A 20,459-nucleotide genomic window follows, 5' to 3' on the forward strand; every position below is an offset into this window, starting at 1 on the left:
GCGCGTCTGTCAGGCTGCGGAGGCAGTCCTGGCAGACGCAGCGGCACTTACCAGGGCGGCTGGGGACAGGGGAGAGGTGACAATGACGGGCGGGGCTGGAGGCTTTTTCAGATACCCGGATTCCTGGAGAATCCCGGAATCTGGAATACTGGAAAAGCCTCCTTGAGGGTTGCCACCTAAAATGGGAGAATCCCGGAAATCCGGGAGAGGTGGCAACCCTACTAATACCTCCATATAGAAAGAGTGGGGGGCAACAGGACTTATTCCAACATACTAACTAGCAGAAGCTAATTCTTCAATGTTTCGGTGTATCCCTTTGAATGCCAACATTGCAGTGAGAGATGTGCAAAATATCCGCTAAAAATGCCAGGGTCGTAGTCGAGGAATATGAATCACTTTAGTTCAGTGGTTCCCAAACTGTGCGCCTAGGCTCCCTGGGGTGCCTTGGAGCAATTGCAGGGGTGCCTCAGGTTGGTGGTTCAAGTTATTTATGGCCAATGAAATAGGCAAAATCAGTGCTTGTGGCTTCCAATTAAGAACATGTGGGTAGTGAATCATGTTTCTCACAAAATAAGTGGACCTAAGGAAAACATGTAAATCACAACTTATTTAATATCTTTCCTGAAACTAGTAACCAACTTTTGGCCTAGGGGTGCCGTGAAAAATATTCTGAAACTTTAGGGTGCCGTGGTTCAAAAAGTTTGGGAACCACTGCTTTAGGTATTGCCGGCAAATGATCTGAAGTAAAATAATCTACGTTTTGTTAAACAAAACAAAAAAACAGTCACTGTGAGCGATGCTGGCATTTTTAGCAAATAATTTGCACTCCTCTCACAGTAATGTTGGCACTAAAAGGGATAATGTAACCTTTATCTAGACTAAGTTGTCTTAATAAAAGGTACATTAAACCAAAATGTTGATGAATTAACTTCTGCTGATTAGGGAGGGAGGGAGACAAAGGAAGGGAGAGAGAGACGTGGGGAGGGGGACATGGGGAAAGAGTGAAACATAGGGCGGAAGAGAGAGACATGGGAAGATAAGGGGACATGGTGAGGGAGGGAGAGAGAAACATTGAAAGAGAGAGAGAAATGGGGAGAGAGAGAGATACATGAGGCGAGGGAGAGGGGCACTGGGAGAGAGAGGGGGAGACATGGGGAGGGAGAGAGATATGGGAAGGGAGATTGAGACATAGGGAGTGCAAGAGACGAAGAGCCATGAGAGAGATATGGGGAGAATGGGAGTCAAAGGGCAGGATAGATAGACAAAGGTTGAGGGAGAGAGATATGGGGAGAGAAGGAGACAAACTGCAGGAGAGAAAGACATGGGGAGGGAGAGAGGTATAGGGAGAGAGGGAAACAAAGGGTATGAGAGAGAGATATGTCGAAGGGAGAGATACTTAGGGCGAGAGACACGAGGAGAGAGAGATACATGCGGAGAGAGATACATGGGGTATAGAGAGACATAGGGGGGAAGAGAGAGACATGGGGAGGTAGAGAGCGACATGGGGAGGGAGAGAGAGATAAGGAGAGAGGGAGACAAAGGGTGGGAGAGAGACATGGCAAGGGAGAGAGACATGGGGAGAGAGACATGAGGAGAGAGAAACACATGGGGAGAGAGAGAGGTAGACATGTTGAGGGAGAGAGAGACATGGGGAGGGAGAGAGAGAGAGACATGGGAATAGAGGCAAGGGGGGAGTGAGACATGGGGAGAGAGAGACGTGAAGAGAGAGAGACAAAGGAAGGGAGAGATGTGAGGAGGGAGAGAGAGACATGGGGAGAGAGGAAGACATGGAAAGAGAGAGACAAAGGGCAGGAGAGAGAGACATGGGAATAGAAAGAAACATGGAAAGAGAGACAGAAAGAGACATGGGGAGGGAGAGAGAGATATATGGGGTGAGAGGGAGACATGAGAGATAGAGACATGGACACTTTCCTACAACAAGATGGCACTTTAAATCTTTTTTTATTCATTATAATGGACATGGATCACTAGCTACCCTGTCCATGGTACCAAACAGGTTTCAATTTATAGGTCGACAGTCAATAAGTCTATAGTCAATATGTCGACATGAAATGTGTCGACGTCTGTATAGCAGGGTGCTGGGCCACAGTAATGCATTTGTGATGCCATGCCCCTAGTCAGTCCACCTTAACATCTGACCACACCATCTATGTGCCTACCACACTGCCCCCTGGAGGAGGAAGCTGCAAAGTAGGTAAGCATGCTACTGGTTAACTTCCCATTTCAATCTATTTCATCCAAGATCCATTTACCTCCGGTAAAGGTTTTGCCGGCTTGCAGTGTAGACCTCCTACAAACTCAAAGTTTGGAAGCATTGGTCGAGGATACTCAAAATCCCAGTATGTCCGAATGAGCCAGAGTTCTGCTTTCCCCATAATTTCACAAAGTGAGGTGGGCCGACCTAACGGAAATAAAAATACAAGTTAAGAAAGGCGCGTATTAAACATATAGGTGTACATTTACGGGATTTCAGAAGTGCAGATGTTGCCAGTGCTTTGGTAAATATATCCCACAGACTGATAATGACCTGCATTAGTAACAGGATCAGACTTGAAAGAGCCATATGTATATATATATATATATATATATATATATATCTATATATCTATATAGATATATCTATATATATATATATATCTATATATATATATCTATATATATATATATATATATAGATATATATATATATATATATAGATATAGATATATATAGATATATCCAAGCAGTGAGAACTGTCACTCAGGGCTTGTGTGAGCCGGGAAATATAGCCTGCCCTGGTGCCAACCTCCTGGGTTCAAGCAGAACCAACAATAGAAAAGTTTTTAAGAATGGGCACTCAGGGACTAGTGATGCAGGTGAAACAAGTGAACCAAATTTATTCCATAAAGGTCACAGGTCAACGTTTCGGAGCCTGACAGAGGTTAGGCAACCCTGAACTATGGTATAATTTATATCTTGAAAAATACTGTACAAGTGCTAGGAACCAGGCGTATTGTGTTGCACTGGGTTCTCATTAACCATGCTTGCCTGATTTGTGTTTCACAAGATTTGGGTAGGTTAATGTCCTTGTTTCAATCAGTACAAAGGTAAGCTTTCCCAGATCCAACTGTGTTTTCTTTGCGGGAAAGATAATCTTTCTCTTGAATGCTAACTACCCGGGAATTACCTGGCATTTTGACTGCTGGGTCATTTTCCCGGGTGCACCCTGCACCCTTTCACACTTACAGCAGCAAATTACCATGTGAAGCAGTTCTACCCAGTAATTTGCTAAAAACCCGGGTTTTTCTTATGTCTGAAAGGGTCAACCTGGGTCTTAAATCCCGGGTCCTCAACCCAGGTAAAAAGAAGGGTCGGAGACCTGGGTTTTAACACCCGGGTTAACCCTTTCAGACATACCAAAATCCCGGGTTGATGCGCGTTCATGTGCAAAAACCTGGGGTTTTGCCGTATGTCTGAAAGGGGTATAATGAATTGCTTATCAATTTAATCGTATTAATGGCACATTCGTATTTGTAAATACAAATATGAATGGATACGACATCGGAAAGTACGAATCAGTCAAATACGACTGATTAGTAAATTTTCCTCCGGAATACAAATTTGTATACGGCTAAAACAGCCGTATGCAGTCGTATCCATTTGTATTAAGAATACGAATTTTCGTATTCGTATTCTTAGTAAATTTCCCCCAACATTATTTGCTTTTTTGTTTCACTAGTCAGCCGTCCACAAGCGCGAGGTATAGCATAAGATAACCCGCCAACTTACCTGCTCCTAGGCGACTGGACTGCATACAATACATTTGCATTCAATGTATTGTATGCAACCCCAGTCATGGCTGCGGAATAGGATAAATATTCATGGTAACCATCGCGATCTGTAAATCCGATTCCAGGAACACAGGAACACGACTCAGATCGGAGTGGGGGGAAAATGACATCCGGTATGGCCACTTTTCATCCGATCCCTCATTCTGGTACACGGAATCAGCTTAAAAATGGCCATATTTCAGTAGTGGGTGGGAGCCTTAAATTTTACCCTGAGTCTGGATTGGAGGAAACAAGCACCAATTTATCATAAAAGAGTAAATGAAAAAGTATGAAGTGGCACTTACCCAATGCCTTACTGTAATAATCATTCCAGGAGGCAGAAAACACAAAATAAAATAAGGTATCTTGTGATAAATAGAAAACAAAATTTCTCAATCTTTCTACAAAGGACATTTTATCAGTGAATTCAGCCATTGCACCAGGTACATAAGAGGATGGTGCTGGTGTTTGACCGCACAATCTTTCCATTACATTACCCACTGAGAACCTTAAAGAATAGACAAATGGCACTCCGATAATCTCAGCAACAATTTCGCCACAGGGTGCTAAAGGGTCTGCAACAAGGATATCAAACTTTTCCTCCAGTAGTTTATTTAATATATCCTTGTTCGTTACTATGCCATCACACACATGTTGTTCTATCTCATGAGATTCTGCTAAGGTTTTTTCTTCTACGATCCCCATGGCAGCCATGACAGTGGGATATTCCCCTCCTCCTACCAGATTAGACAGGACTTTTTTCAGGGACCGCCCACCTTGGGTATAATAGCTCACACCTCCCTTCCCTCTGTGTCTTTTTCTCCTGTCTCCGTCTAGATAGGACAGGCAGGGCGTTATTTTACTTTTAAACAGGGCTACCTCTCTATCAGGGCCGTTTCTAGAGGCGGACAAGCCGTGCAGCAGCCCGGGGCGCCGCACGGCTTGTCCGCCTCTGATTAACAGCTGGGGCGCACGGCAGCTCCCACAGCGATGCCGCCGCCTCCCTTCCTCCCCCTGTCCGCTCTACCTGTCCGCTGCCGCGGCACCACAGGGCCAGGCACAGTTGAGCTGATTAATCCCAGGGGAGGGGAGCGCATCTCTCATTCCCCCTCGCTCACTGGGCTGTCAGCCAATTAGAGCTCGCGGGCCGGCAGCCAATCAGGAGCCAGCCCGCGAGATATGGCTGACAGCTCAGGTACACAGTGAAGGGGAAGGAGAGACGCGCAATGCGCTCCCCTCCCCTCGCCTGAGGGAGAGATGTGCGGTGGTCAGCCCCGGCGAACGTGAGTGGGGATCTCCTCAGCATCTTCACAGCGGACCGTCCGGAGCCTGCCACTAACTTGTCAGCACAGCAGATGATGAACAAGTAGGTGGCTCAGCCAGGCTGCACTTTGTCTAAATCACTTCAGTCTTCTCTTGTCTATCCAGCACCTGTTTGCCTGCAGCTCATGTCACATGGTGGCTTGGTGGGCTGCTGGCATATTAAATAAGTATATTAATATACTTATTTATTAAAAAAGTATATTAAATATACTTATTTAATATGCCAGCAGCCCACCAAGCCACCATGTGACATGAGCTCAGCTACTGGGCCGTGGGGCAGGGTGCTCAGCCAGGCTGCACGATTTTACCATTGAAAGTATAGGAAAGGAGGCTTTGCCATGCCCCCTTTCCCAGTGGTTATGCCCCCTTTCCTATTGTGTACCGAATTCTTCCCCATAGATGTTGGAGGGTATGTGTGTGGCGCTGTGGGGGCATATTTGGCACTGTGGGGGCATATGTGTGGCACTGTGGGGGAATAGCTGTCACTGTGGGGGCATATATGTGTGGTGCTGTGGGGGCATAGCTGTCACTGTGGGGGCATATATGTGTGGCACGGTGGGGGCATAGCTGTCACTGTGGGGGCATATATGTGTGGCACTGTGGGGGCATATTAGTAAACGGCATCAGTTGTGCGGTAGCGGTGCGTGGGGCATGATGTGTAATTGTCATCATGGTGTGCGGCGTAATTTGTCACCACAGTGTGTGGCATAATGTGAAATTCTCATCACAGTGTGCAGCGTAATGTGTAAATGGCAGCTCGGATAAATAGTGTATAATGATTTAAGTAGCCTGTCATTGTTTGGCCTTGATCTGTGAGGCGTACTAGGCCTCTTTGTGGGCCTTTATATTTTTTTATGTCACTGTGTGGCCTTCAGCCCGCCAACTTAAGTGTGGGAGGACAATGACAATTCCTGCGGTAACCAATGTCTGGACATGCAGGTTGCAAAGGAGAGATGTAAGGTAATTGTTTTCCTGCTAGACCCCGCCCTTATATTAAGCCACACCCCTTTCAAATTAAGCCACACACCCTATTTTGGCGCGCCATCTCATGTATTTCTGTGTGTGTGTGTGTGTGTGGGGGGGGGGGGGGGGGGGCGCATTTTTATTTCTTCGCCCTTGGAGCTAAATTGTCTAGAAACGGCCCTGCTCTCTATACTGTATGGGATGGCTTCCCGGGAATAAGGAGAGTTGCGGAGGAGTGGGGCCTCTGAGATAACCTGCATCCAGCAACTATACGGAGTAAGGACTGTGCTTAGCGCCAGTTGCTTACAGAAAACCCCAGCAGCATATGGCATACAAAAAACCCCTGTTCAGTGTGGGTGTATGGCGGCAGTACCTTGTATACTCTGAGCGGTGAGCACGCTGGAGCTGGTGTCAGGCGGACGTCAGCGCGTGTAGGTTTCCGGCAGATACCTAGCATGGAAGCTGGGAGCAGACGCTGCGTGCTGCCGGGTGCTGGGACGCGTGCGGCGGAAGTGCGCATAGACGTCACTTCCGCCGGCGTTGTGCACCAAGTGTGCAGCCGAATGGTGTCCCCGGAAACGGGGGACCCGATATTTTGGTTCCGCATTGCGGAAATCAGCGCTAAAATAGCCAGATTTAAGCGCTGCTGGCTGTGGAAGAGTTAAATCTGTCCTGAATTTAAACGGACATGGATTACAGCTGCTTTGGTGTGATACAGCAGCAGAACCATGGAGGAAAGCCAGCAGCAAGCACCTTCTTCCCAGCAGCCTGACATTGCCCCTTTGAGGTAAGCCCTTTGGGTTTGGGCATTAGTTTGATTTTATTTGACATGATACTAGTTAGGTTTCTGCTTTGTTTTCAGTGTGCCTAAATCACCTGTTCATAAAAAAAGGACAGCTAAGAAGAAATTCCTTACCTGCACCTGCATGAGTTGTGATAAAGCATTTGCCAGCGCCGATAAGAGGACTCTGTGTGAAGACTGTGACAAAATCCCACAGCCTAAGGTGGACAAGTTGGACCAATCAGATGTCCTTAAAAAACTAATGGATTGGATGCAAAAGTCATTCGTCTCTAAAGAGGAGTTCTTGCAGTCTCAGAAACCCAAGAGGTCTCGGGAGCAGGCTGGAATGCTGACAGAAGGGGGTGGTTCTTCGGAGGAGATAGAACCATTGGAGGCAGAGGACATTGAGGAAGGTGAAATAGAGGAAGATGTGAGATCTTTCAACCTTGAATTGGTGGAGAGTGTGTTGAAAAGCATTTACAAGTCCATGAATTACCCAGAAGTTTCAGACACCACAGCGGATCCACTCTTCGAAGATAGATCGAAGAAAGGAAGAACATTTCCGGTTCACAAAGTAGTCCGTGAGATGATCAATAAGGAATGGGTCAACACGGATAAAAGGATGGCTGGATGGGCGAGAGTGGATAAGATGTATCCTTTCAAGGATGAGGATTTCCTGAAGTGGTGTCTAGTGCCCAAGGTTGATGCAGCGGTGGCAGAGCTGACGTCTAGAACAACCATACCGCTGGAAGATGGGGCGGCGTTTAAAGACGCTATGGAAAGGAAGATTGAAAATTCGCTTAGGAAATTGCACCAGACCTCTGCGCTGTCACTTAAATCCAGCGTGGCTATCGCATCGGTGGCAAGAGCAATGAGGCTATGGTCGTCGGAGCTCCATACAGACATAACCGAGAAGATTTCCAAGCAATATCTGCTGAGAAGCTTACAAACCATACAGAAGTCTATCGAATATCTGTGTGAGGCCTCTTTGGACGCGGTGTCGTTCTCGGCTAAGGCGATGGCACAAGGGGTGACGGCCAGGAGGGCGCTCTGGCTCAAGCCCTGGAGTGCGGATGCCAACTCCAAAAATCGTCTAACTGCACTACCCTTTGAAGGCGGGTTCTTGTTCGGCTCAAAATTGGATTCGATGATCCAGAGAATTTCGGGGGGAAAATCCGTGAGACTACCCCAAGATAGGAGGAATAGGTTTCCCATCCCTACGTCTAGCAGGCAAACTTACAGAGAGGCAAGAAGTTATCGGCCCGGACGCCAGTACTCCCGTAGGGGGAATCCGAATATGACTCGCCAGTCCTTTCGTCAGCAGTATCGGAGAGGTTCCAAGTTATGACGGTGGTTCAATGGTGAGAGTCGGAGCCCGGTTGTCTCAGTTTTCGGAAATCTGGAAGACATCGATCTCAGACAGATGGGTCATCAAGATTGTGGAAAGGGGCTACCAAATAGAATTTCTAAGGAGGCCTTGGAAGAACAAATTCGTCAGGTCAAGAGTTCCAGTGAAGAAACTGGAAAAAGAGACTCTCACCTTGAAGATTCTACAGCTTCTACAAATAGAAGCAATAGAACATGTCCCGAAAGACCAAGTAGGTCTGGGGTATTATTCGAATCTCTTCTTAGTGGAGAAGAGTACAGGTGGTTTCAGGACCATCTTGGACCTGAGAGGATTGAATCTCTTTATCAAGAAACTAAAGTTCAAGATGGAAACTATAAGTTCTATCCTTATGGGTCTCAGGCAAGAAGACTGGTTAGCGTCCATAGACCTAAAAGATGCTTATTATCACGTACCCGTGTCACTAGAGGACAGAAAGTTTCTCAGGTTCTCGCTTCTCGACCAACATTATCAATTCACATGCCTTCCCTTCGGGCTCAGGACATCGCCGAGAGTGTTCACAAAAGTCTTGGTGACACTTGTGGCAGAACTGAGGAAGCAGGGGATCCAAGTCTGGCCGTATTTGGACGACCTATTGCTGGCAGGAAGATCGGTGAAAGAGGTCCAGATAAATGAGGTCCAATAGAATTTCTGCAGGAGCATGGTTGGGTGATCAACCAAGAGAAAAGTCAGCTGCAGCCAACCCAGACAATCAAGTTCCTGGGTGTTCTTATAGACACAGTAAAGTTTTCAGTGAGCTTGTCAGTAGACCGCTGTCTGAAAATACAAAAGCTGGCGAAACTGTTGTTAGCAGAAGGAAGATGCTCCCTGAAGATGGCGCTACAGCTTCTAGGGATGATGACATTGTGTATACATATCATTCCATGGGCCCAGAGGTACATGAGGAAACTACAGTGGCAGTTGCTCCCATTCATGAAGGATCAAACCCACGAGGGGTTCCAGATAGTCCTGAATGCCAAGACGAAGAATTCGTTAAGGTGGTGGAGCTCTGGCTTAAGGACAAGAAGCTCCAGTCTCTCAAACCCAGAATTTGTGGTGATGACGACCGATGCGAGTCTTCAAGGTTGGGGCGCTTACCTCGGGAAAAGCTCGGTTCAAGCGGCTTGGACCACAGAAGAAAGTGCAAGGTCATCGAACGTCAGAGAATTGCTCGCCGTTTGGGAAGCGATCTGTTGCCTACAAGACAAGGTCCGGAACACCAACCTAAGGATCATGTCAGACAATATGACAGTAGTGGCACATATAAACCACCAAGGGGGTACAAGGAGTTTGCCTGTACTGAGAGTGTTGGAAAAGATCATGTCGTGGGCAGTGAACAATCTGCAATCAATCTCGGCCGTGTACATTCCGGGTTCAGAGAATACGGTAGCAGACTTTCTAAGTCGCAAGAGGATTCTACCAGGAGAATGGGAGTTGGACTCGAAGATTTTCAGTCAAATAGTCGCCAGATTTGGCGAACCCGAGATAGACCTGATGGCTTCGTTCTCCAACAAGAAGGTGAGCAGATTCTGCTCGAAATCCTTTCACCCACAAGCCACGGCACTGGACACTCTGGGATATGTCTTCCCGCCATTTCCCATGATCAGCAGAGTGCTCAAGAAAATCAGAGAGGACCGAGTGGAAGTACTGATAGTGCTCCCATTTTGGCCGAGAAGAGCCTGGTTTACTTCAGTGTTAAGAATGGCGGTGCAACCACCTTGGGTGTTGCCGGTGATACCAGACCTGTTAAAACAGGGACCAATACGTCATCCAGAGCCAGAGAGCTTCTCGCTGAGGGCATGGCGATTGAGCGGGCGACTTTGAAGCGTCATAACTTGTCTGAACAAGTGACCGAATTGTTGTTGAAAGCAAGGAAAGAAGGTTCCTCGCTCATATACTACAAGACCTGGAAGAGGTTCATCTCATGGGGGAAGTTTGAGGGGCAGTTTGCCGATATCTCTACGGCCAAAGTCTTGCAATTCCTGTATGAAGGGTTCGAGTTGGGGCTGGCAGTAGCCACCATTAAGTCACAAATCTCTGCTCTCAGTGTACTGTTGGACAGAAAATTAGCTGAAGAGAAGCTAGTAAAAAAGTTCTGCAGAGCAATCAAGGGAATACGGCCCCCAAGAAAATCTTTAGTGGCCCCCTGGGATCTGAATTTGGTGCTAAAGGCACTAATGCTACAGCCGTTTGAACCCTTGGAAGACACTTCGGTAAAGTACCTAACATGGAAAGTACTGTTCCTGATAGCTATAACATCAGCGAGGAGGGTGAGCGAGATTCAGGCCCTCTGGATCAAAGAACCATACCTAGTGATCTTCCCTGACAGGGTTGTGCTGAGAACTCACCCAGACTTCATGCCGAAAGTCATATCAGCGTTCCACTTAAATCAGGAAATATCCTTGACTAGGTTTTTCCCTGATCCAATTAATGAGGAACAGAAGGCCTATCATACGCTGGATCTGGTGAGAGCAGTTTCAGTGTATCTGGACCGTACAAAGGAGGTCAGAAAGTCTGATCACCTATTCATTATTCCTGAGGGTCCGAAGAAGGGCTCGAGGGCCACGAAACAGACCATTTCAAGATGGATACGAGAAGTTATCGTATTCGCCTACAAAAATGAAGATAAGAGACCACCTCCAATCATCAAGGCACATTCAACCAGGGCAGTCGCCACGTCATGGGCTAGAAGGGCCAAGGCGTCAGTATCGGAGATCTGTCAAGCCGCTACATGGTCTTCCGTTCATACCTTTACTAACCATTATGCCTTGAATGTGTCTACAGCCCACTTTGGGAATCTTGTAATCGAAGAGGCCTTGTCCATAAGATAAGTCTCTTGAATAAATTACTATTGCATTCATATTGGCTCCCTCCCGTTTATTATACAGCTTGGGTATGTCCCACTGTCATGGCTGCCATGGGGATCGTAGAAGAAATATGCGAATTATACTCACCGATAATTCCTTTTCTTCCTAGAGATCCCATGGCAGCCACTTATTTCCCACCCTTTGTGTTAGAATTTTTTTCAGGGACGTTGGTGCGGAGACACTCGAAAGACACAGAGGGAAGGGAGGTGTGAGCTATTATACCCAAGGTGGGCGGTCCCTGAAAAAAGTCCTGTCTAATCTGGTAGGAGGAGGGGAATATCCCACTGTCATGGCTGCCATGGGATCTCTAGGAAGAAAAGGAATTATCGGTGAGTATAATTCGCATATTTCTTCTACCTTTGGGCAGATCCTAAATCCATAACTGCAGAAATTTTTCCAGAAGCTGCTCACGTCTCTCCTTTGAAAATGTAACTGGAAAAACTTCAAATTTTAAAGGTGAATTTTTCTTGGTGTCCATAATCAAGTTGGCTGAAGGAACCAGCACAGTGACTTCATGGCCTTTTCTTGCAAGCTCTTCAAGAACGATGTTTAGATTCAAAAAATGACTACCATCTGTCGGCCAGGCCAGAATTTTTCCTGAGAAAGCTGAACTGACATGCAGCAGAAGTATAGTACTTAGATAGAGCATGTTGGTGATCTAATGTGACCAAAGATCTCCTAAGCACATACACGGTAGAAAATACCCAGCAGCACTGCAAAGGATTAGCCTGAGTTTAACAGGAAACCACATGATCATATACATTGTTGTAGAAAGGATCCAATTGGGTAAAAGAATTCCCTGCTGGTTTTCTGTTCATGATGCTCCATCTGTAGGCCAAACGGATATTTGCATTTTGCTGACATGAATGTAGGCTTCAGGAAGTTTTCCAGATCCTATTAAACAATTTAGCAATAGCCAGCTGGTTAGAACACAAATCTAGTTATGCCTGGGAACAAATTACACTCAACCATTTGCTCTCAAAAGCTAGAAATTGGCCAAAAACAGTCATTTGCATAAACTGGGTAAATCAAAAGGATTTAACCAATTTGTCTAAATGGCCATTTTTGTCTGTCTTCCAAGTTTGGGAGCAAACTGTCTATTGTCATTTGCTCACAGAAACGACCAGATTTTAATTCCAACCGGTCATATTGGAAAGATAATCTAATAGTGTGTATCCATTTTAACTGTTCTCTTGTCTTACCCAATAGAAAAAGCACATCAAATCGAATTCTCCTTAAAATCCTCAGGAGTTTAATTAAGTTGCCACAATATATTCTTAAGTAACTGAGTGGCGATTTGATTGAGGATTTTAAGGAGACTTCGATTTAATTTATGATTTATGATTTAACCTTGCATATATCCTAATTATTGGATATGGCAAATTTGGTTATATGACGTTTATTTCCATATAATTTTCATAAATAAATAATTTCTGATTGATATTTTCATTAATTCTCTATTGAGTTTGAAGTGATCCATTTATATTTACGCAGTGTGTCTTATTGCATGCTATAGATATCTAAATCGGCACACTATTATATTCTCCCGCCATGCCGTAGTGGATGGTAGGGTATGAAATACCGCCGGTCGACATATGCCGGCTCAAATTTTTTTTGAAAGTCATGTCAACCTTCTCCATGTCAGCATTTTGCATGTCGACATTTGGCGATGTCAACAAGTTGACTGTACACCTTTTGAACATGTCAACCTTTTGACTGTCGACCAATAGTTGTCAACCTTTTGACTGTCGACCTAGACACTGTAGATCTAATGACTGCATACCCATCTGTGGAAGGTGAAAGCCTATAAAGCCAAGCTCTAAATAGCTAATTTTTGGACCTTAATATAGTATATCTTCAGACTGTAGACCCCATGGAGAACTATGGACACTTTGCAGTGATAATTACCCTTTTGCTGGCGTTTTCTCCAATGCCACCCCCACTATCAATGTGGCGAGCGCAGCGGTACGCGTCCTCCGACCTTTTGATACCCCCACTATCCATGTCGGCCTGAAGTTGGTTTTAGATAGTGTGGCGAGCGCAGTGAGCCACTGAGCCCGAAGCATGGTGACGCGGATTACTTGGCAGGCCCTACTATAAGCACTACTATAAGACACTACTATAGGCACTACTATATGACATTACTATAAGGCACTAGTATAAGAACAACTATAAGGCACTACTATAGGCACTACTATAAGTCAAACTATACTACTATAGGCATTACTATAAGGAAGTACTATAAGGCACTACTATAGGCCCTAGATTAAGACACGACTAAATGGCACTAGAGGCAATTAAAAGCTGATGGAAACTAAATGTTTCCCTGTCAGGCAAGTACTGTGCAGGGCTGCAATGTAGCAATGCGGTAAACCCTGTTATAGTGCATATGCGATTAGTATGAATGCGGTAGCCGACGAAGAGGGAAGGCAGATGTTAGAACATCCCGCAAAACAGGGCCAGAGTAAGCCTTCGGGGAGCCCGGGTCACTTTAGATAGGGGGGCCCTTTCCCTTTTGTCACTACTGGCCGCAAACTGCACAGGAGAATATTACGCTGTCAAAACACAGAGTAAAGGCAGTATAAACTTACAATCCATAGTGTCACTGAAATAACAGATAAAAGCAAGTTGTAATATTAGCAGCAAAGCCTTATATGTATAACTAGGTGATTCATCGCGCCCTACGGGCGCTCTTCACACCGTCTTAAGGGGCTGCTGGTGTTGTTTAGGTGTGTGTGTGTGTGTGCAATAGTATAGTAGGGTGTTTTTGAGTCAGCGGCTCCCCACTGGCGGAGGTCACGACACAGGAAAACAGGAGACTGGGTAGTGATAGGGGTGTGTGGGCATAAGGGGGACTAAAGAGGAGGGTGGGGGACACTGTGCAGCTTCTGCCAGTGGGTGAGGGTCCAGCGTGGCAGCACAGGAGTACAGGACGGTGGCCCTGAGTCAGTGTCTCTTCCTACTGGGTGGGAGTTAGGGTGCATGAGAGCAGGAGGCTGGGCTATGAGGCATGATAGGGGTATGTGGGCAACACAGCGTCAGCGACACCCCAGTGGTGGAAGTTACGGTTCAGGAGAGCAGGAAGCTGGTAGTGATAGGGGATGTGTGGGCATACGGGGGACCAAAGATGAGGGTGGGGGACACTGTGCAGCTTCTGCCAGTGGGTGAGGGTCCAGCGTGGCAGCACAGGAGTACAGGACGGTGGCCCTGAGTCAGTGTCTCCTCCTACTGGGTGGGAGTTAGGGTGCATGAGAGCAGGAGGCTGGGTGGTAAAGCATGATAGGGGAATGTGGGCAACACAGGGTGAGTGGGTCCCCACTGGGGGAAGTTACGGGGCAGGAGAACAGGAGGCAGGGCAGTGATAGAGGTGTGTGGGCATGAGGGGTAGTAAAGGTTTTTGGCTGTTGCAGAGTAGGGATGGGCATTGGTGCAGACGCCATCGATGATTGGCATTGATGGCGATTTTGCACCCTGCCATCGATCGTAGTAACATATTACTTGGATAACCATCGATTGTTGTAGCTATCAATGGTCATCCATTATATCTGACTGAATAGGCCGTGGGTCAATCAGACCTCGGTGGCGGGACTTCCGGGTGTGGGGGGGCAGAGCTACGCTCTGTGTCCCGGCACCTTAAAAAAAATTTGAAACTTGATCGGTTCTCCTTTGCCATTGATGTAGGGAAACCATCTGGTCCTCCCACATCGATGGCAAAAATATTCAACATCAGCCATAAACCATTGATGATTTGAAATCATTGATGGTCGATGGGCATCCCTAGAACTGGAGGAGGGTGGGGGACAGTATGCAGCTCCCGGCAGTGGGTGAGCGTCTCCTCCCACTGGGAGGGAGTGAGGGTTCATGAGAGCAGGAGGCTGTATAATAGTGGTATGTGGGCAAGACATTGATAAAAGTTGTGGCGCTGGTGCAGAGGACTGTGGGGACACTTCTGGCAGTGGGGGAACCTGCAGCGCAGCAGCCAGGGACGGATTTCCCACCTAGGGGCGGCAGCTGCTTGTGGCGGTACAGGATTCCCCATTCTCACGGGGGTATGTGAAATGCAGGAGCGGGGTCACGGGGGTCTGCTGGGGGGGGGGATTGCCGGAAAGGGGTCAGCAAATTGTGGGAGGGGTGCGGGGATCTGCGATTAGCGGGAGGGAGCGGGGGACCACAAATCGCGGGAGGGGACGCGGGGGTAGGGCCTTGAATCGCGGGAACGGGGGGTCCGCAAATTGCGGGAGGGGGGTTGTGGGGGTCAGTGAATTGCGGGAGGGGGGGTTGTGGGGGTCCGTGAATCGCGGGAGGGGAGCAATGGGTGCCGTGAATGAAGGGAGGGGAGGTGAAGGGGGGGACGCGGGGGTACGCGAATCGCGGGAGGGGGCATAGGGGGGTCATGAATCGCGGGAGGGGGGGTCGTGGGGGGCCACGAATCGTGGAAGGAGGGGTGCCGTGAATCGCGGGAGGGGCTGGGGCGTGACTCGTGGGAGGGGGAGCAGCTTTACTCTGTAGGAGACCTCACAGGCTCAGCACTGCCTCTGATAAAAACCCTCCCATGATGAGGAAGCTGCTGCTGTCCTCCATGGGCCTGAGAATCATGTGATGAGCTCCACCAATCAGAGCTCAGCACAAGCCTCTCAGCCTCTGACCTCTTGTGTAAGTCTCGTGGGACTTACTCAACTTCCAGTAATGCACTGCACACTTGTGGAATCAGTGTGCCTCGCCTCCCAATGCTCAACACCATCAATTATTGTGACAACAGCAGATAGGTGAAGCTGCAGCACTACCGCAATCCCGTGCACAAAACCTTTAACTAAACCTTTAACTAAAAAAATCCATGCTTTTACATAATCCAGGTGTAAAAGCATGGGACTATAAAATGACAGTGTGGCACTACTGAATTAATGACAGAGAAGACCAATCAATATTGCTTCACATATGGCCTTCTTTCACATACCTGCATTTTTTCCCCATTCATACTCACCTAATGCCTCGCTAAAATAACCATCCCAGGAGCCGGCAAACACCAAATGGAAGAATACGTCTTGAAATATATAGAAGTTAATATTTCTCACTCTTTCCACAAAAGACATTTTGTCAGTGAGCTCCACCATGGAGCCTGGAACATAGGAAAAGGGAGTTGGAAGATGTCCACAAAGTCTTTCCATTGAGTTTCCCATAGAGAACCTAAAGGAATAGACAAAAGGCACTCCAAGAAGCTCAGCGATAAGTTCTCCGCAAGGAATCAACGGGTCTGAAACCACCACATCAAACTTCTCATCTTCTAGTTTTTTTAAAAGCAGCTTATTCTTTATTACACCATTACATACATGTTCTTCTAACTTCAATTGTTCCTGCATGAATATTTTCATTTTTGTATAGAACTCCCAATAGGACATATTGGGCACCTCATAAATCCACAAACTTAAAAATTCTTCCAAGATCTTTTCATTCTTCTCCTTTGTAAATGGAACAGAGAACTCTTCATATTTTATACGTGAGACGCTGTCATTGCCCGTAATGATCATGGCTGAGTATATTAACACAGTGACATCATGGCCCTTATGTGTGAGCTCTTCTAAGATTATTTTCATATTCATTAAGTGACTAGCATCTGTAGGCCAAGCCAAAACTTTCCCGGCAGAAACCGTGTTGAAGAAACTCATCTGCAGCAGCAGGAGGAGAACACCAGTACAGAGCATGTTGATGAGTCAGTGTGATCTGAGGTTATGAGAGGCGAAGCAGAACACAAAGTACAAATTTCAAAGGAGGGGCTAAAAAGTCTAAACACTAGAGATAAAAATGTCTTTAATGTTGTTTATATATTTTAGAATTATCAACCATTATTCAAGAGACTTTTATTCATAATATGTTAAATAAAAGATTTCTTTATTGAGGTCATTTTTTGTGTGTAATTTAATACAGTTTCTTAAAATATTTTAATTAATACTGCCTATTACTGTACTAACATACCTCCCAGAGAAAGAGGGATCTCTGCGCAAGCTGAAACTTGGGGGTGGAGCCTCGCAGCCAGGGGAATGGCTTACGACCCTGTGAGGCCACATCCCCATTTTCACCGCTGTGGGGCCATAGCCAGTGCTTTGAGAACTGTTGGCCATGCCCTCAGCCTCGGTGCCTCTATGATTAGAGGCTGTGCATCTATTCACTGCTGCTCTGCTCAGCAGAGCAGCGTCAGGCAGGGGGTACTCTTAACTGTTCCATCCCACCGCAGATGCTGAGAAACATCTCTGGCAGTTGGTGCAGCTCAACTATTTGAACTTTGGACTGCAATGCAGCGCCACCTCTGAACTCGCCGCTGTAGTGACCCCTTATCATGATGTGTTACTTGTACCCATGGTCCCTGGGGGGTGGTGGTTTTGATGTTTCTGCCTACCAAGCCATGGGCAGACAGATGAGATTAGGGTTGCCCGTTTTCAGGGCTCATTTTACTTTGGTAGGGGCTTCTTTCCACATCCGTGCTGTCAGAGAGATCCAAATGTTATCATGTATGAGTTGTGAGTTTGTCCCAAAACTTTGTCAAAGCAAAAGCTTGTGAGTTTTTAAGATCGTGGGTGTGTGTGCAAGTTGTTTATTTATGTAAAATATGTCGTAGATGGATCCTCAGTGGATCGACAGCGCCATACATATCGGGTGCCATGTGGCACCCAGGAAGCAGCATAAGCCATAACACACTCTTAGGCCCGCCCCCAGGCTCCTGTAAAAGTGAGAGTCAGGGGGGCAGGCATAAAAAGAGTATGTGTAGTTTTTATAGTCACACAAATGATGGGGTCCGATGTCCTGTAGCCAGGCTTGTAGGTCGGCATCCACTGGGTCGACGCAAGTAAAAAGCTAGTGATATAACACTGATTCATTGTTGTGGTGATAAGTTGGAAGAAAAAAATATATAGCTAGGGTAGTGGTTCATACCCTGGGGTGCCTCGGTATGTTGGCAATGGTGCGTTGGGTTGGACCAAAACAAATTATTTATGCTCATAGTGATAGGTAAATCCAGTGCTTGTGGCTGCCAATCATACAATGTATGGACAATTAGAAACACAGGTGTGTTCCCACCACATAACTGAACCTGAGGGGGAAAGTTCAGCACAATTTACTTAATTTTTTTATTTATCTATAAGAAACTTTTGGACTAGGGGTGCCTTGAACAAATGCTGATATTCTAGGGCACCCTGGTCAAGAAGTTTTGGGAACCACTGAGCTTTTTACCAGGCATTACCAGACACGGTCCTTAAGACACACCAACAGTCTGGGTTTTAATGATATCCATGCTTGAGCGGAATGGGATCATTCGTCAGACTGCATTTAGGTCTACAGTCATTAGGTCGACTGGCAGGAAGGTCGACCTGACTTAAGGTCGACATGGGCCAAGGTCGACATGACTTAAGGTCGAATTTGCATAAAGGTCGACATGAGGAAGGTCGACTGGTCATAAGGTCGACATGGGTTTTTCACTGTTTTTTGATCCGAATGTCAACACAGTCGACATGGACACAGTTGGCAATGAGAATCGGACCCTCGCATCGCTCGCGATGCTTCGGGCACGGTGCCTCGCTGCGCTCGGCACACTATTTTATTCTCCCACCACTCCCTAGTGGATGGTAGGGCATGAAATACCGCCTGTCGGCACATGTCGGCTCAAAAAACAGTGAAAAACCCATGTCGACCTTATGACTAGTCGACCTTCCTCATGTCGACCTTTATGCAAATTCGACCTTAAGTCATGTCGACCTTGGCCCATGTCGACCTTAAGTCAGGTCGACCTTCCTGCCAGTCGACCTAGTGGGGTCGACCTAATGACTGTAGACCTAAGTTCATTCTAATAGATGACCGCATCCCGCTTGAGCACAGTACCTCAATTATTTTGTTCTGCTTACTGAAGCCTGTATATCACTTAAACCATACCTCCCATCATGACCCTGTCCAGGAGGGACACAATGCTCTGCTCATGGACCTACCTCATAATTTATGATTATCAATTACCCTGCTCAACACAGGTGATGGCAATCATTAATTAAGAGGGAAGTCCAGGAGCAGGGCATTGTGTCCCTCCTGGACAGGGTCATGTTGGGAGGTATGTTTAAACCTGTATTGTCAGTGTGCCTTAACCCCTGGGCCTTGAGTGGTGGGATTTGCTGGGGCAGGACAAACCTACCAGGGCAGGTTTGTCCTGCCCCAGCAATACTCACCACTCAAGGGCAGCAGCCAGCCCCGACTCCCCTCTCCTGTCGCTCCCCCGCCCCCTGTGATCTTACACCGGAGCTCCCCACAGTTATTCGCACTACAGCAGTGACCATGTGGCAGGCCACACTCATGGAGGTTCTGGGCGGCTCAGGGGGGACTCAGGCGCCCAAACCCTAGAGCACTCCCGAGTCCCCTGAGCCGTCCCGAACCTCCCACCTGGTCACTGATGCAGTGCTAACGGTGGCGGGAGCAGCGGCAGGGGAGCTCCAGCGTATGATCGACAGAGCGCGGAGGTGGGGGGGGTGGGGGTAAGCGACACGAGGAAGGTAGGGGCAACGGTAGGGTGCCACTAGAGGTGGTGCGCCAGTGGTGCACAGCTGGAGGCACCACTGGCACACACCTACCTACTGGTGGTATGCCCGGAAATTTTCCGGGACAACCCGCTGCGGCAGCGCAGGCGTACCACTGAAGTGATTAATGACCAAAGTTGGGAATGCCTATTCTATGCATTGTAATGATCAGCAGCTGTATGTGGGCCAGCACTGTGTTTTTGCCTCCAAGGCTAAAATTGACAAGCCTTAGGAAGGGTGTGTTATAACAGATCTACAAACATTAGATAGAAGGTCAACAGGCCAACCCCACATGCCATGCAATATGTTGACATGGTCAAAAAGACAACACAATTTTTTTATGTTTTTTGAACAAAATGTGATTAGTGCAATCGTAGACCCTCGCAAGCTCGTTTCGTTCACATTGTGGGGGAGATTCTCTAAGCTAGAAATGCGGTAAAAACCCCGTTATCGGGTTTTTACTGCATTTTGGGATGCTGTAAGAAAAATCTGGCGATGCCCCATAGAAGCCAATGGGCTTCTACCGCATCCCACCGCCACCCGCGCCGCCGCCCCCCCCCGCCGCCCCACATCGCCCCCTCACCTGTGTCCGGGCAGCACAGAGCTGTGCTGCCCGGACCTGTGACCTCCTCCCTGCACTGATCCTCTTCCGGGTGCAGGGAGGAGGAGAGCCCGGCGCAGCATCAGCAGCGCCGGGTGTGGGAGGGAGGGGGGAGCCGCCGGGACCTGCTGGGACCCGGCGACTCTCACCGCAAAGGACAGCT

General features: G+C 47.4%; 1 protein-coding gene across 4 annotated transcripts in view; it reads right to left on the bottom strand.

Moving 5' to 3' along the window:
- Positions 1-20,459, bottom strand: part of LOC146064351 (UDP-glucuronosyltransferase 2A2-like) — a 78,601-nt gene that overhangs the window by 28,435 nt on the left and 29,707 nt on the right. For 2 of the 4 annotated variants that reach the window (XM_083177751.1, XM_083177781.1), the window contains exon 2: positions 2,274-2,422. In XM_083177751.1, coding sequence (XP_083033877.1) covers positions 2,274-2,422 — 149 coding nt within the window. Of the gene's footprint in view, positions 1-2,273; positions 2,423-4,136; positions 4,561-16,130; positions 16,882-20,459 lie in introns of those variants that run through there. The other 2 variants (XM_083177761.1, XM_083177772.1) reach the window with 2 other exon arrangements.

This window comes from Crinia signifera, chromosome 1 (assembly GCF_055691185.1).
Source record: "Crinia signifera chromosome 1, ASM5569118v1, whole genome shotgun sequence".
Lineage (NCBI taxonomy): Eukaryota > Metazoa > Chordata > Amphibia > Anura > Myobatrachidae > Crinia > Crinia signifera.